The sequence below is a fragment of the Amia ocellicauda genome, chromosome 7 (genome assembly GCF_036373705.1).
Source record: "Amia ocellicauda isolate fAmiCal2 chromosome 7, fAmiCal2.hap1, whole genome shotgun sequence".
Classification (NCBI taxonomy): domain Eukaryota; kingdom Metazoa; phylum Chordata; class Actinopteri; order Amiiformes; family Amiidae; genus Amia; species Amia ocellicauda.
Window position 1 is genome coordinate 40860731 of NC_089856.1, and position 14452 is coordinate 40875182.

General features: G+C 40.0%; 1 protein-coding gene across 1 annotated transcript; it reads right to left on the reverse strand.

The window, feature by feature from the left end:
• Positions 1–286: 286 nt before the first annotated feature.
• Positions 287–7896, reverse strand: grk7a (G protein-coupled receptor kinase 7a). Its single transcript, XM_066709632.1, has 4 exons — positions 7128–7896; positions 6373–6810; positions 4856–5127; positions 287–2100 (listed from the first exon to the last, which is right to left on the reverse strand). The coding sequence occupies exons 1-4, from the start codon at positions 7728–7730 to the stop codon at positions 1758–1760; spliced, it is 1656 nt and encodes a 551-aa protein (XP_066565729.1). The 5' UTR covers positions 7731–7896; the 3' UTR covers positions 287–1757.
• Between the last annotated feature and the right edge of the window lie 6556 nt (positions 7897–14452).

Consider the following 14452-nt stretch of genomic DNA (forward strand, 5'->3'; position numbering starts at 1 on the left):
CATATGTATGGAATCTAAATCTAGGTATCAATTATACACAGGAAAATGAAAATTCTAGTTGATATAAATGAGTTAAATCAGCCATAGAAATGAACTAAGAGGCATTCTTAACTGTTCAATCAGATAGAATCTTTACATACCGTTTTACGTGTGTCTGAATCTTGACTATCACAAATGCTAAATATGTATAAATGATTAACAATATTTCTTAAACTAAATTATCAACATCATATAATATTGTTAAAGATTAAAGTTGTGAATACTTTAGACTACAACAGTATATGACTATACCAGTGTGTATACTTACTTTTCAGTCACAAATATGAAACAACAGCTCTTTGTATCAAATTCTTTACTTTTTAAAAACATATTAGGTTTCATAATTGTGTCAAATTATATGCAGAATTATGTAAAACACCAATGAAGAACACAATTCAAAATGAACATCAACAAAACATAGCATGTTAAACAATTACATCTCATAATTCTGGCTTTTTGATATATTGTGTTTTATTATCATATGAAATGATATTTATGAATATTTTGTAAAGCTTTTCTAAATGGAAAATGGAAAACGCACAGGAGTAGTGCAGATGACACAAGCGAAACAGATTCTTAAGATGTATTTAAAAAAGTGATGAGTTCTAAAATTGTTTAAAATACCGTTTGTAAGAGGCTCTGACATTTCCTTCACAATTACATCAAAATAATGTGTAAATGTAAACCACAAGTAAAATATAAACACAACTGCCTAACGCCTTACCGCTAACATCAATTATTTATATTTAGTAAAATATAATATAATTCAGTCATTTACTCTCCTGTAAGATAGCACTTATATGTTTTGTCATACTACTTGCCTTGCTTTACTAGTACTCGTATTGTTTATCTTTATACGCTCCCTTTCCTCTGGCCCTTGACTGTGGCCTAACATCTTGTCTGCACTTATCAGCTTTTACAATCTAGGATGTAAGACCTCCTGTATTGTTTACTGTATATCTCGTGTACACTTGTGTATACAAAATGTATTATGCCTTGAATGGCACTTTATTATTGCACTTTGTATTGCTCTTATATTTTGTAAGTCAACACTGGAAAAGGACGTCTGCTAAGAAATGAATAATAAACAATAATATATGTCAGCACATGGTTAGGCCTATACATAGTGAATATGAAGCCACTGAACGAGACTAAAGAGTCAGGAAGCATGGAGATTTCCATTTAGTATTTGATGCAGAAACACGTCACTGTTTTTAAAGCACTTCTGTAAAAATAGTCAAACCTGGTCTTTAGATTTTTTTACAGACTCCCCTTGATTGCTTTGAACTATAGAACACATGGAATGAGGCGCAACACTTTCAATTATGAAACAAGTAATTTGGAGAGTAGATACAACATGAGCACAGTTGCACGGGGCGATTTCGGCAGGCCGACCTATCCTCGAGTGCAGGATTGGGATGCACATTTTTCTTTTTGGGAAGTCACAGTTTATGGCTCCACCTACTGGCTCCAAACCTGGACTACAGAACACAATACAGCAGCAACTAAAGGCCGTCTGACAGAGGGAGCCGAGTCTGCCTGTAGAAGCGAGCTGCCTCTTGCACATTTTCTTTTTAGCCTCCACCCAGGCAAATTCGATGGACTGCATTCCGTGAACTCTCAAACAAAGTTGTGAATTGTATTTTTTCTTTATTGTTACTATCTTGAAAGACAGACGCTGCTTCGAGGCGCTCCTTCTACTTTTCTGTCTCTGTCTTTCACAGCAGGGCACAAACGCCAGACTTGGATTCCCCCGACCCTCCACCAGATACGGACTCCTTTCGGTTGGGGTCGCTGAGCTCCTCGAACAGTCCCGTCTCTATCATCTCTTCCTGCCAGGGGATGGGCACGGCCCCAGTGGCAAACCTCTTGAAGTATTTCTTATCCCTGTCATCGAACTCGATCCCTCGCACCTCCGAGAAATCGTCGATGTCGCCGACCTCCTTGGCGTACACGACAGAGGGGTCTGGCACGAAGGGAGGGTCAATAAGACCAGCTTCTAGACGCTGGAAAACGATTGATTTAAACCAATGATGTTTCCTTGGATCATCACTTGCGCCCCTAGAGAATTAATACACAGACTGATTAGACATTAAAGACAGACAATATCTTTAAGGGGTCAAACAAGAGAACAGCAAGTCCCTGCATATATAATGTTATTGTTCTGCAATTGCTTATTGAATAAATAATGAATACAAGTAATTTAAGATAAAGTCATTGGGACACAAAAAGTTAAAGTGTTTTATCTTTTACTATTTTCTTAACTTTTCTTTGAGAGATCTATTCAGAAATACCTTGCTTTAGACATATCTGTGCCGTAAAATGTAACAACCAGAACTCCATTTAGACCGTTTTTTTATGTGCAAATTCATTCTTACCACTGAATGACACACAGATGCAGTAGGGAGTAAACATATGTTAGTCACTAATATTATAACAACACTTGTGGCAAGGACCAAAACATTTTCAAAAGCAGACTTTCACATTCCTAGATGATTAAATAAATACATAATTACATTTTTACAACTGCTAAACACGCTGATCCACTGTTTTAAAGTGGTGACAGCAGTTAAGGTAGGACTAATCAAGCCAATGGGTCTATTAAAGGGTTTTGTAAGTCCAGGGAATTAAGAGATCAGTTGGAAGAAAACCAGCAGACAGGGGTACTCCGGGACGATGGTTATAAAAAACAAAGAGGCATTTTATATAACATGCTCTTTTACAGGAGCATGACAGGTGTAGCTTTTCAGTTACCTTATTAACACGGCTTCTTTCTTTTGTTCACACAAGCAGACATTCCTAATATGTTAATTGTATTGTTGTGTGTGATATAGTGAAACACTGCGTCACAAGATTAAGCAATTCTTCTGGAAAACCCATCAGCTGTACTATGTCTGTGCTAAGCTGATAGGCTTTTCTTTATTTTTTTCTCTTTCGTTCTTTCTTTTTTTTAGAACGGCTTAGTATACAAGTCAGGAACATTTCAATGAAACGTTTGTATCTAGAAGCAGGAACTAATGGGAACGGCTTATTTCATGAAGTTGAATTCAGATCTTACAAAGCATTTATTTTGTTCAGTCCAAGCGATGCAATTTTAGTAGCCTTGGGTAAACAAAACTGCAAGAATAAACAATGAAACATCTTTTTATATATCAGAAGTTGTTTTGTAAATTTGCTGTAGGAGTATTTTCAACAAGAGTACGCAAATCCTCGTAAGCTGGTCACTTACAGTGAGGGAAAAAAGTATTTGATCCCCTGCTGATTTTGTACGTTTGTCCACTGACAAAGAAATGATCAGTCTATAATTTTAATGGTAGGTGTATTTTAACAGTGAGAGACAGAATAACAACAAACAAATCCAGAAAAACTCATTTCAAAAAAGTTATAAATTGATTTGCATGTTAATGAGGGAAATAAGTATTTGATCCCCTATCAATCAGCAAGATTTCTGGCTCCCAGGTGTCTTTTATACAGGTAACGAGCTGAGATTAGGAGCACTCTCTTAAAGGGAGTGCTCCTAATCTCAGCTCGTTACCTGTATAAAAGACACCTGTCCACAGAAGCAATCAATCAATCAGATTCCAAACTCTCCACCATGGCCAAGACCAAAGAGCTGTCCAAGGATGTCAGGGACAAGATTGTAGACCTACACAAGGCTGGAATGGGCTACAAGACCATCGCCAAGCAGCTTGGTGAGGTGACAACAGTTGGTGCAATTATTCACAAATGGAAGAAACACAAAATAACTGTCAGTCTCACTCGGTCTGGGGCTCCATGCAAGATCTCACCTCGTGGAGTTTCAATGATCATGAGAACGGTGAGGAATCAGCCCAGAACTACACGGGAGGATCTTGTTAATGATCTCAAGGCAGCTGGGACCATAGTCACCAAGAAAACAATTGGTAACACACTACGCCGTGAAGGACTGAAATGCTGCAGCGCCCACAAGGTCCCCCTGCTCAAGAAAGCACATGTACAGGCCCGTCTGAAGTTTACCAGTGAACATCTGAATGATTCAGAGGAGAACTGGGTGAAAGTGTTGTGGTCAGATGAGACCAAAATCGAGCTCTTTGGCATCAAACTCACCGTGTTTGGAGGAGGAGGAATGACCCCAAGAACACCATCCCCACCGTCAAACATGGAGGTGGAAACATTATGCTTTGGGGGTGTTTTTCTGCTAAGGGGAGAGGACAACTGCACCGCATCAAAGGGATGATGGACGGGGCGAGATCTTGGGTGAGAACCTCCTTCCCTCAGCCAGGGCATTGAAAATGGGTCGTGGATGGGTATTCCAGCATGACAATGACCCAAAACACACAGCCAAGGCAACAAAGAAGAAGCACATTAAGGTCCTGGAGTGGCCTAGCCAGTCTCCAGACCTTAATCCCATAGAAAATCTGTGGAGGGAGCTGAAGGTTCGAGTGCCAAACGTCAGCCTCGAAACCTTAATGACTTGGAGAGGATCTGCAAAGAGGAGTGGGACAAAATCCCTCCTGAGATGTGTGCAAACCTGGTGGCCAACTACAAGAAACGTCTGACCTCTGTGATTGCCAACAAGGGTTTTGCCACCAAGTACTAAGTCGAAGGGGTCAAATACTTATTTCCCTCATTAACATGCAAATCAATTTATATATTTTTTTAAATGTGTTTTTCTGGATTTTGTTGTTGTTATTCTGTCTCTCACTGTTAAAATACAACTACCATTAAAATTATAGACTGATCATTTCTTTGTCAGTGGGCAAACATACAAAATCAGCAGGGGATCAAAAACTTTTTTCCCTCACTGTATGTCTGCTTCTTACTGAGTTGCACATACCTGCATCCTAAACGGTCCTCCACTTTCTTCATAAGGAACTGCTTACATATGTCTTTGGTGGGCTCATCAAACTTGGGATGTTCAAACTTCACCTCATCCTCCAGCGTCCGCCTCTTCACTTCATCCTTGTTGACTTTCTCCTTGTAATCCTTAAAAGGAGTTCTACCCGACACCATCTCAAAGATACTGCAGCCCAGAGCAAACCAGTCCACTGAGTAGGTGTAGGTCTCCTCCTTCAGGATCTCAGGAGCCATATAACCGTTGGTGCCAGCCTACTCCATTAAACAAAAACAGTGAAATACTAATAGGACATGCAAAAGTAAATAACTGAAAACGATAAGGGACAAATATGTAGGAAAATTGTGCAGCATTTTTAGGTTTGCAAGGCTAAGAAAGTTGGCACTGCTTGGGGTGTGACGTGGGCCAGTTTCAGGTCACAACTGGTTGTCCTCAAAGCAGTTGAAAATACAAGCTCTGGCACTTCATTGAGATTTCAAAACAGGGATTTGTTCCTTGGCTTTCTAATAGTGTCAGTTAACCAGTTAACCTTGTAACCTAAAGAGAGTAAGGGAATCAGAACTATATCATGGTTATGTGCTGCCACTATTACTATGAATAAAAATATTTGTATTTTTAAGGGTTTGTAATTTCCTTCAGAATTGCAGCAATAGCAGCTCTGCCTTTACAACTGTCTGACTGAAAAAGATTTACGTAATGCCTACAAAAGAAGATTAGTTTTATAAAGCCAGCAAGGCCATATACAGTACCCGCTCAGCATGTGCTACAGAGGGCATTAGATAATTAGATTAAATGTCGAAATATGTTTGTTTTCTTTGGTCTTTTAACCTGTGGAAGGACAACTTCAAAACTATGTCAACCAAGTTGCTAATGCAAAATGGCTGACTCTATGCAACATTTGAATTGTTACTTTCATCTGCAATTCAATATATATATATATATATATATATATATATATATATATATATATATATATATATATAGAGAGAGAGAGAGAGAGAGAGAGAGAGCTCTGGAGAAAATTAAGAGACTTAACATTGATTTCTGAACTTGGAGTGGTCTCTTAATTTTTTCCAGAGCTGTATATATGTATACATTTAATTTCCCTATTAGGAGATGTTAGCCAGGAAATAATACCATTTTATAACTGTTCTACTAAAGGATCTCACTCTACTGCTTTTATCAGTTATTGTAAGACATTAATAAGAATTAAATACACTTTAATATGAATTCAATGATAAAGCTGTTACTTAAACTTTTAAGTTGTAGACTTTTGAGACAAACATAAAGCCCTTAAAATTACTTCCCCTTAGTTCCCCTGTTTTTAATGTCTAGCCTTGCTACTTGGCTACATTAAAGACAATAAACAAAGTAAATTTCCCAAACCAAAATGTGTTAAAATGTATGTAATTGTCTGCCATGTTGTGTAATGAAGTCACGATGAGTGAAGGAACTAGACAGTCTGCTATTGGCCGATGTGCAGTCAGATATCTACATACCTTTTGGCTGATCGTTTTGCCTTCCTTGACTTCCACTGCCAATCCTAAATCAGATAATCGGCACTGTCCATTGTCGTCCAAGAGCACGTTCTCGGGTTTCATGTCCCGGTACACGATGTTGATGGAGTGCAGGTGCAACATCCCGCAGGTGATCTGGGCAGTGTAGTAGATGGCACGGTTCATCTCTATACCCCTCTCCCCGATGTTGTAGATGTGGTACTTCAGGTCCCCGCCATTCATGAGACTTATCACCAGACACAGGTGGGACTTGCTCTCGTACGCGTAGGCCAGTTTGACGATGAAAGGGCTGTTGACTTTCTCCAAGATCTCCTTCTCCAGCAGCGCCATCTTCTCGCCCTTTTTCTTCTTTAACCGCTTCTTGTCCAGTTTCTTACAGGCGTACATCTGCCCGGTGTTTTTGACTTGAATGGCGCAGACCTGAAAGAGAACGCCACAACATCACGACTCTTTTACTGCCCACTAGATTGCTAATCGCTGTTGCCTGAATTTAATTATCATTATATGTATTTTATTAGGGGGAATGTTTCCCAACGAAAGGGTTCATTCATTCTACAGGACTGTGGCACCAGCTAAAGGGTGTCACAAATCAATCTTTCACCCAACTCTTGGTAGAAATGCATACAAATAAACAGGACTGGCAGTAAACAGTTGCAGGAAACATTGGAACCACACTTTCCAAACAACTTTCTAGGTCTCAAAAGCTACAGCAGGAAACACTGATCTATTGCAATTACCTCTCCGAATCCTCCTTTTCCCAGAATCCTAAATTCGTAGAAGTATTTTTCAGTGATAGGCTGCCGCTCAAATACTTTCCACTGCAGGAACTTCTCAAAGAAGAAGCTGTTCTGGTACTCCTCAAAGGCCTTTCCCTTAAGGAAGCTCCTTGTCTCCTCTTTGGCCTTTGTGGTGACTTCCTCAAAGTCTTTCTCTGTGACATTTTGACACTTATCGGCCAACCCAGGGCTCAGGAAGGACAGGAAGTTTTTGGAGTCCGACTTAAGGAAACTGGTGCTGATGTTCTGGCGGAGGTTGTCTTTGGAATTGCTCTCAGCCAAGTCCCAGTTGTTCAGCTCGTCCAGGAAGTCGACAGCCACCTGGTATACGGGCAAGGTTGCTGCAAACTGGCGGAAGAGCTTCTTCCCTATTGGTTGCTGTTCACACAGGCTCTCAAAGTTCTTGTCCATGTTCTGCCGTATCTCTGCACACTGGTCAGTCTTGGGCAAAGCCAAGCTCCTGCGCCTCTTCTGCATCTCTTTGCCGTCTCCATCACCACTTTTCCTGGCTTGCAGGTAAGCAGTGTTGGCGATCAGATTGTCCAGTCCTCCCATGTCACACATCTTGGCTGCCTTGGTGTCTTCTTCCTAGCAGGCTGAAATGTGTTGTTGTGTGTTCTTCCAGCTCCTGGACGCAACTGAGCCGATCTCTAGCCTGCACTGACAGCAAAGACACACTCTGGCACTCAAGTAATTACTCATTTAGAATTAAATACCTCAGAAGGATTTTCACTAAGTATCTTTAGGTGAACTATTCGTGGAAAGGAACTTATAAGAGGTTTCTCTGCTAAGGAGCTTTTGAACTTTCTATGTTTAGGGGGCAACTGCATGCCAGCAGCCAGAGATATAACCCAAGACAGACTTGATTTTATCACAAATCTCCCCAAGTGAGAATACAAAAGGAGGAACAAAGAACTAGAGACCCACTGTACAAAACAACTGCAACTAATATTTTCTCTTGATGAAATGTTGGCTGGACCACTTATATCTGCCAGGCTAATTAGATTAAACCTGCTGTACTGTACCAGTAATCCCTGATCCAAAACCACAGGGAGTCAAATATCATTATTCAGGAAGCAGCTTTAAATATACAAGGATGTGTATTACATATATTAGGATGTGATCCCTAATAATGAAATGAAATGCTTTGATGCAGAGAAAAGTAGGTATCTGTATCTGTATCTGTATCTCTGTATCTGAATGAGATATGTAGCAGGATCAAATGAAAACAGATATTTATATTTGTGCACCACAGGACTGAAAAAGCATGTTTTTTCCACACAGCAAAACTAAGTTTCTTACCCTTTCCTGCAGTGAATAGATTTCAGGCCTTGCGTGGGATTAGTCAACCGCAAGTATATTTGTGCATATTGTCAAGTCACTCTTTACTGCACCATCTGATCTTTGATATTCACAATCAGATCATGAATCTCAACTGCATCTTAAACCTAGGCAACCACTGCTGACTAAACTGAATTTGTATTTCACTGTCTGAAATCTCAGGTTCAAAAGCAAAGAAAGCAAATGCGGCCAAAACTCAGTTTTAGAATATGCCACTCTCTGCAGTATAAAAGTGCCGCACTGGAGAGACTTTCACATAGCATTGGGCATTGTGGAAATTATACACCTAATTTAGAAGTTGCAATATAACCCTTTCCATTGCGATTTGGAGTTTCATGGTCCTCTGTACTTTTATACACACTCTACACCTTTACTATATATCTAAAGTCTCATTAAGCAGTTAAGTCTTCAATAAAACATTAACATCAGCATTAAATAAGAATAAGACCTGAGACATACAGTATTGTGCAAAAGTTTTAGGCAGGTGTGAAAAAATGCTGTAAGTGCTTTCAAAAATATACATGTTAATAGATTATATGTATCAATTAACTAAATGCAAAGTGAGTGAACAGAAGAAAAATCTAAATCAAATCCATATTTGGTGTGACCACCCTTTGCCTTCAAAACAGCATCAATTCTTTTGGTACACTTGCACAAAGCCAGGGATTTTGTAGGCATATAGTCAGGTGTATGATTAAACAATTATACCAAACAGGTGCTAATGATCATCAATTCAATATGTAGGTTGAAACACAATCATTAACTGAAACAGAAACAGCTGTGTGGGAGGAATAAAACTGGGTGAGGAACAGCCAAACTCAGCTAACAAGGTGAGGTTGCTGAAGACAGTTTACTGTCAAAAGTCCTACACCATGGCAAGACTGAGCACAGCAACAAGACACAAGGTAGTTATACTGCATCAGCAAGGTCTCTCCCAGGCAGACATTTCAAGGCAGACAGGGGTTTCCAGATGTGCCGTCCAAGCTCTTTTGAAGAAGCACAAAGAAACGGGCAACGTTGAGGACCATAGACGCAGTGGTCGGCCAAGGAAACTTACTGCAGCAGATGAAAGACGCATCATGCTTACTTCCCTTCGCAATCAGAAGATGTCCAGCAGTGCCATCAGCTCAGAATTGGCAGAAAACAGTGGGACCCTGGTACACCCAACTACTGTCCGGAGAAGTCTGGTCAGAAGTGGCCTTTATGGAAGACTTGCAGCCAAAAAACCATACCTCCGATGTGGCAACAAGGCCAAGTGACTCAACTATGCATGGAAACACAGGAACTGGGGTGCAGAAAAATGGCAGCAGGTGCTCTGGACTGATGAGTCAAAATTTGAAATATTTGGCTGTAGCAGAAGGCAGTTTGTTCACCAAAGGGCTGGAGAGCGGTACACGAATGAGTGTCTGCAGGCAACAGTGAAGCATGGTGGAGGTTCCTTGCAAGTTTCGGGCTGCATTTCTGCAAATGGAGTTCAGCATAAAGAAGAACCTGGAAGTGATGGTATGGCCCCCACAGAGCCCTGATCTCAACATCATCGAGTCTGTCTGGGATTACATGAAGAGAGAGAAGCAACTGAGGTTGCCTAAATCCACAGAAGAACTGGGGTTAGTTCTCCAAGATGTTTGGGCCAACCTACCTGCCGAGTTCCTTCAAAAACTGTGTGCAAGTGTACCTAGAAGAATTGATGCTGTATTGAACGCAAAGGGTGGTCACACCAAATATTGATTTGATGTAGATTTTTCTTCTGTTCACTCACTTTGCATTTAGTTAATTGATAAATATAATCTATTAACATGTCTATTTTTGAAAGCAGTTACTTTACAGCATTTTTCTTCATACCTGCCTAAAACTTTTGTACAGTACTGTATAACTTGCTGAAAAATGCAATGGCAGCACAATACATTTTCATAAACCTGACATAACCTATATCATTTATTACTGCAGGAAATACTAGTATTAAACAAGGGCAAGACAGGCCTTTAAATGTGTAACACCCAGAATCCAGTTTGTGAACAAACAAAATGTTTTTGTGATGACAGATCTCCTGGATTTAATATACAGTACACTAAGATTTACCCTGAGACATTTGTACCAAAAAAGGCCTTGAATTTGTCTCAGTATGGCAACATATTAAAGATTAACTGTTCAGATTAACTGTCTGATGGCTTTTCCCAGAAAGTAAACAGAAGTAACATCCTAGTGGAAACAGTGCTAATGCAGCATATTACGTGATGCAGCAAACCACAAACTGATCAACTGGCGGGAACTCTCGGCTAGTGAGGCCCTTAATACGCCTTTAGCGTTAAGCTGCACCTAATATTAACCCCATCTAAACATACCTTGTCCTGAGTGCATGGGAGGTGTGCTGATATGGATAACTGTCCCTGGCCTTATTCTTTATTACCTGATTTCTTAGCAGACACCCTTATCCAGGGTGACTTACAATTGTTACAACATATCACATTAATTTTACAGTTGTACCCATTTATACAGCTGGGCATTTACTGTAGCAATCCAGGTACAACAGCAGGGCTCCTCACCTGGGGATTAAACACAAAAACCTCCACTCCAGAGTCCACAGCCCTAACCACTACTCCTCACTGCCGCCCACCACACTATTCTCCTGGGAAGGTTGTTTTAATTCACTTTAGGTGCCTTAAGCCTGGCTTTTAATACCCATTCTAAAAGTGTAAATTACCAGCAGTTATAAATACTGCAGACAGCCAGTCAAAAAGGATTAATAGTATATGAAGCATAGTGTCAACTGAAATTACCATAACACAAGCGCCCCCCACCCTCACTCTTTGTATTAAATAACAGTTTGTGTGGTCAGCAGAGGGCCTTATTGCAAAAGATGGAGGCCAACTGTGCCTGTGGGTCAGACATAAATAAGTACAGCTGGATTTGCTGCCAGCTGCACAGAGCGCTCGGGGCAGTGAGGCCATCAGATAGCAGGCATTGCGATAAGGTAGTAAGTGTAGTGTAAATCAACAGAAGGGGCAGAAGTCAGACTAGCTAACCTGCCTCTCCCAAGACACAACCCATCTCTCACGTTTCTTTATGAACTCTTGATATATTTAAGATCTCCTGGTTTACTGTTATCAGTAACTGTCTGCTTCCCTGTTCATCATTAGTGAGCACTTTAAGAGGTGTTGTTGACAATAAAGACAAAATCCTGACAGTGGTCCCACTCGTGCTAGTTGTTTTTGAAGCCTCCTTTTTGAAGCAAATTTTGTTTCAATTAAAGTATACAAGAAATGGAATATAAGCCCCATCATAAACAGGGTGTAGTACACCAAAAAACTGACAGCTGGGATAAAGCAGATGGCGTCCTTATTTTTTTAGCATTCCAATATATTAATTAGTAGCCACGTCCAATTTATTTTGTTATAAATAAAACAATAAAAAAATGTCTGTCAAAATGGCCTTTCATCATTTCACATGACCTTCCTTAGAAAGTCCAGGTGTGAAACTAATTCAGATTAAACATTTTTTAATTAAAATCATAATTGTATTTGGCTTCTTTTTTCTTTAGAAATAAATTCTGAATCGTTCTGATATGTCACAGGTTCTGGGCCACAAACCATGTAATTCCCTATGTAACACAAGATCATTTGCAGAGGTTTAATGTTCAACATACAATGTCTGCTTTTAGACACTAACTAGGGTGGCGATCACAACACAGTGGAGTTATTGTATTTTAAAGATTTTCATCTATACCATAACTTTCTTAAATTTTTCAGATTGCACACATTCAAAGAATAAAGTTGAGGATATAATGAAAGACAATAAAAAAGGCAATTACTATATTGTACTCACTTCAGTATAGCCAGAGATATTTAGCTGATGTTAGGAAACAAAAAGTGCAAGGTTGCAAAAAGGTTTTCAGACAAAACTGGTTGAAATTGAAGGCAGTGTGAACTCAGTGCGGCTCATTTGTGACCTTCAACTAATTAAGTGTGAACTTCTTATCCTCTGGTTTCACTTTATAAATAAATGTGACAAACTGCTTATGGGGACAGCATTGACCAATCTCTTAACTTTTACTTAACCCACATAAAGATTGTCTAATGCCATGTACCACATGTGTCCATCTCCTGATGTTTGAAAATGCATTTAAAATATTCAAGTTACATGCTCTGCTTTGTGCTATTATCATCCTCCTCAGATCATTTTAATTACAGCAAATGTGGGCCTTGGGTACAGAAAGAAATTTTAATTGAGTGCCGTGCATGTTGAATTTCTTTTTAGTTTTATTTTGTACATTAGGTGAATGTGGAGCGAATCAGTTAGGAAAGTTTTGTACATACACTACATGGCCAAAAGTATATGGACACCCCTTCTGATTAGTGGATTCAGATATTTCAGCCACACTCATTGCTGACAGGTATATACAATCAAGCACACAGCCATGCAATCTCCATATACAAACATTTGTCAGTAGAATGGGCCGCACTGAAGAGCTCAGTGACTTTAACGTGGCACCGTTATAGGATGCTACCTTTCCAACAAGTCAGTTAATCAAATTTCCGCCTTGCTAGAGCTGCCCCAGTGATGTTATTGTGAAATGGAAATGTCTAGGAGCAACAACAGCTCAGCCGTGCAGTGGAATGCCACACAATCTCACAGAACCGGACCGCCAAGTGCTGAAGCGCGTAGCGTGTACAAATCGTCTGTCCTCGGTTGCAACAATCACTACCGAGTTCCAAACTGCCTCTGTAAGCAACAAGAACTGTTCGTCAGGAGCTTCATGAAATCATGAGATCGGTTTGGAAGAACTCGACTGGCCTGCACAGAGCCCTGACCTCAACCCCATCGAACACCTTTGGGATGAATTGGACAACTGTGAGCCAGGCCTGATCACCCAACATCAGTGCCAGACCTCACTAACGCTCTTGTGGCTGAATGGAAGCAAATTATAATTGTCGAGTCATTTATATTTGACGATGACCTGGTTACTGTATAGGCAACATCAGAGTTACTGGAGTGGCCTGACTGACAACCATGATATAGTTCAGTTTTTCCAACTGTTTCCTCAACGTGTAGCCAGTTAATACTTGCAAATGTGTGTGACCCCAAAAGATACTGCATGTTCATGTAGCTCTGTGCTCCTTTATTTTATCATTGTAGCCCCAGGCTTTAGAACCATTGTTATAGTTAAGCAAGGGATTTCACCTGTAAACTTTGCAAAGACCTAAATCTCACCTGGCTTGAGCAAATTTTATTACAGATACATACAGCATTTTCCTTCAGTTCAGCTTCTAATGTAGCCGCACTTCAGTCTTAACTGGGCATACTGCTGCCATTCATTCATCCCTCTCAGATTTTTTGTTTTGTCCAGCTGTAAATAGCTGGCGAGGACAAACTGTGCTCCTAACAGACAATTACAACAGTTCTACTGAACCTTTCTCTTCCAGTCAAGCAGAACCATTAAACAGGCCTTCCATGACAACAACCCGAGTCTTGGCTCCATTCAGTACATTACCTCATTTTATTCATACACGCCCCCCAGGCTAAATAATAAAAAAAAACATAGCAGGTCAGTCTGCTCCAATGTAAATTGCACTTGTGCAGTTCTGCCTCTAATCCATCAAAGAGGGGTGCTTACAACCACCAAGATTGTATTAAACAGCCGGAAACACAATCTTACTATTGAAGGGATGTTTATAATTAGCTGGACTGGCATTTCAGTTACGTCAGTGAACTGCAATTACTATACTGGAGTTTAAATTCTTTAACATTTTCCAGTGCTGGTACTTTGAATTAAGCCAGAATCTTTCAGATGTAAGTAAAGTCATCCCCAAAGCTGAGAATTGCTCAAAAGACTAAGATTCCACAGTACACCACTGGGGTTGAACGTGTAAAATGTTCACACAGAGTCGTCACAATCTGAACAAACTCCCCAGCGATGTGGTTGAAGCTGAATGTTTGGGAACATTTAA

What these genes read in the sequence shown, in the direction of transcription:
- grk7a (XM_066709632.1), bottom strand. Translation starts at nt 7,730, where the DNA reads ATGTGTGACATGGGAGGACTGGACAATCTGATCGCCAACACTGCTTAC. An exon ending in GAAAAGGAGGATTCGGAGAG is followed by an intron (nt 6,811 to 7,127) that starts GTAATTGCAATA and finishes GTTCTCTTTCAG; the next exon opens with GTCTGCGCCATTCAAGTCAA. An exon ending in GCAAAACGATCAGCCAAAAG is followed by an intron (nt 5,128 to 6,372) that starts GTATGTAGATAT and finishes TTAATGGAGTAG; the next exon opens with GCTGGCACCAACGGTTATAT.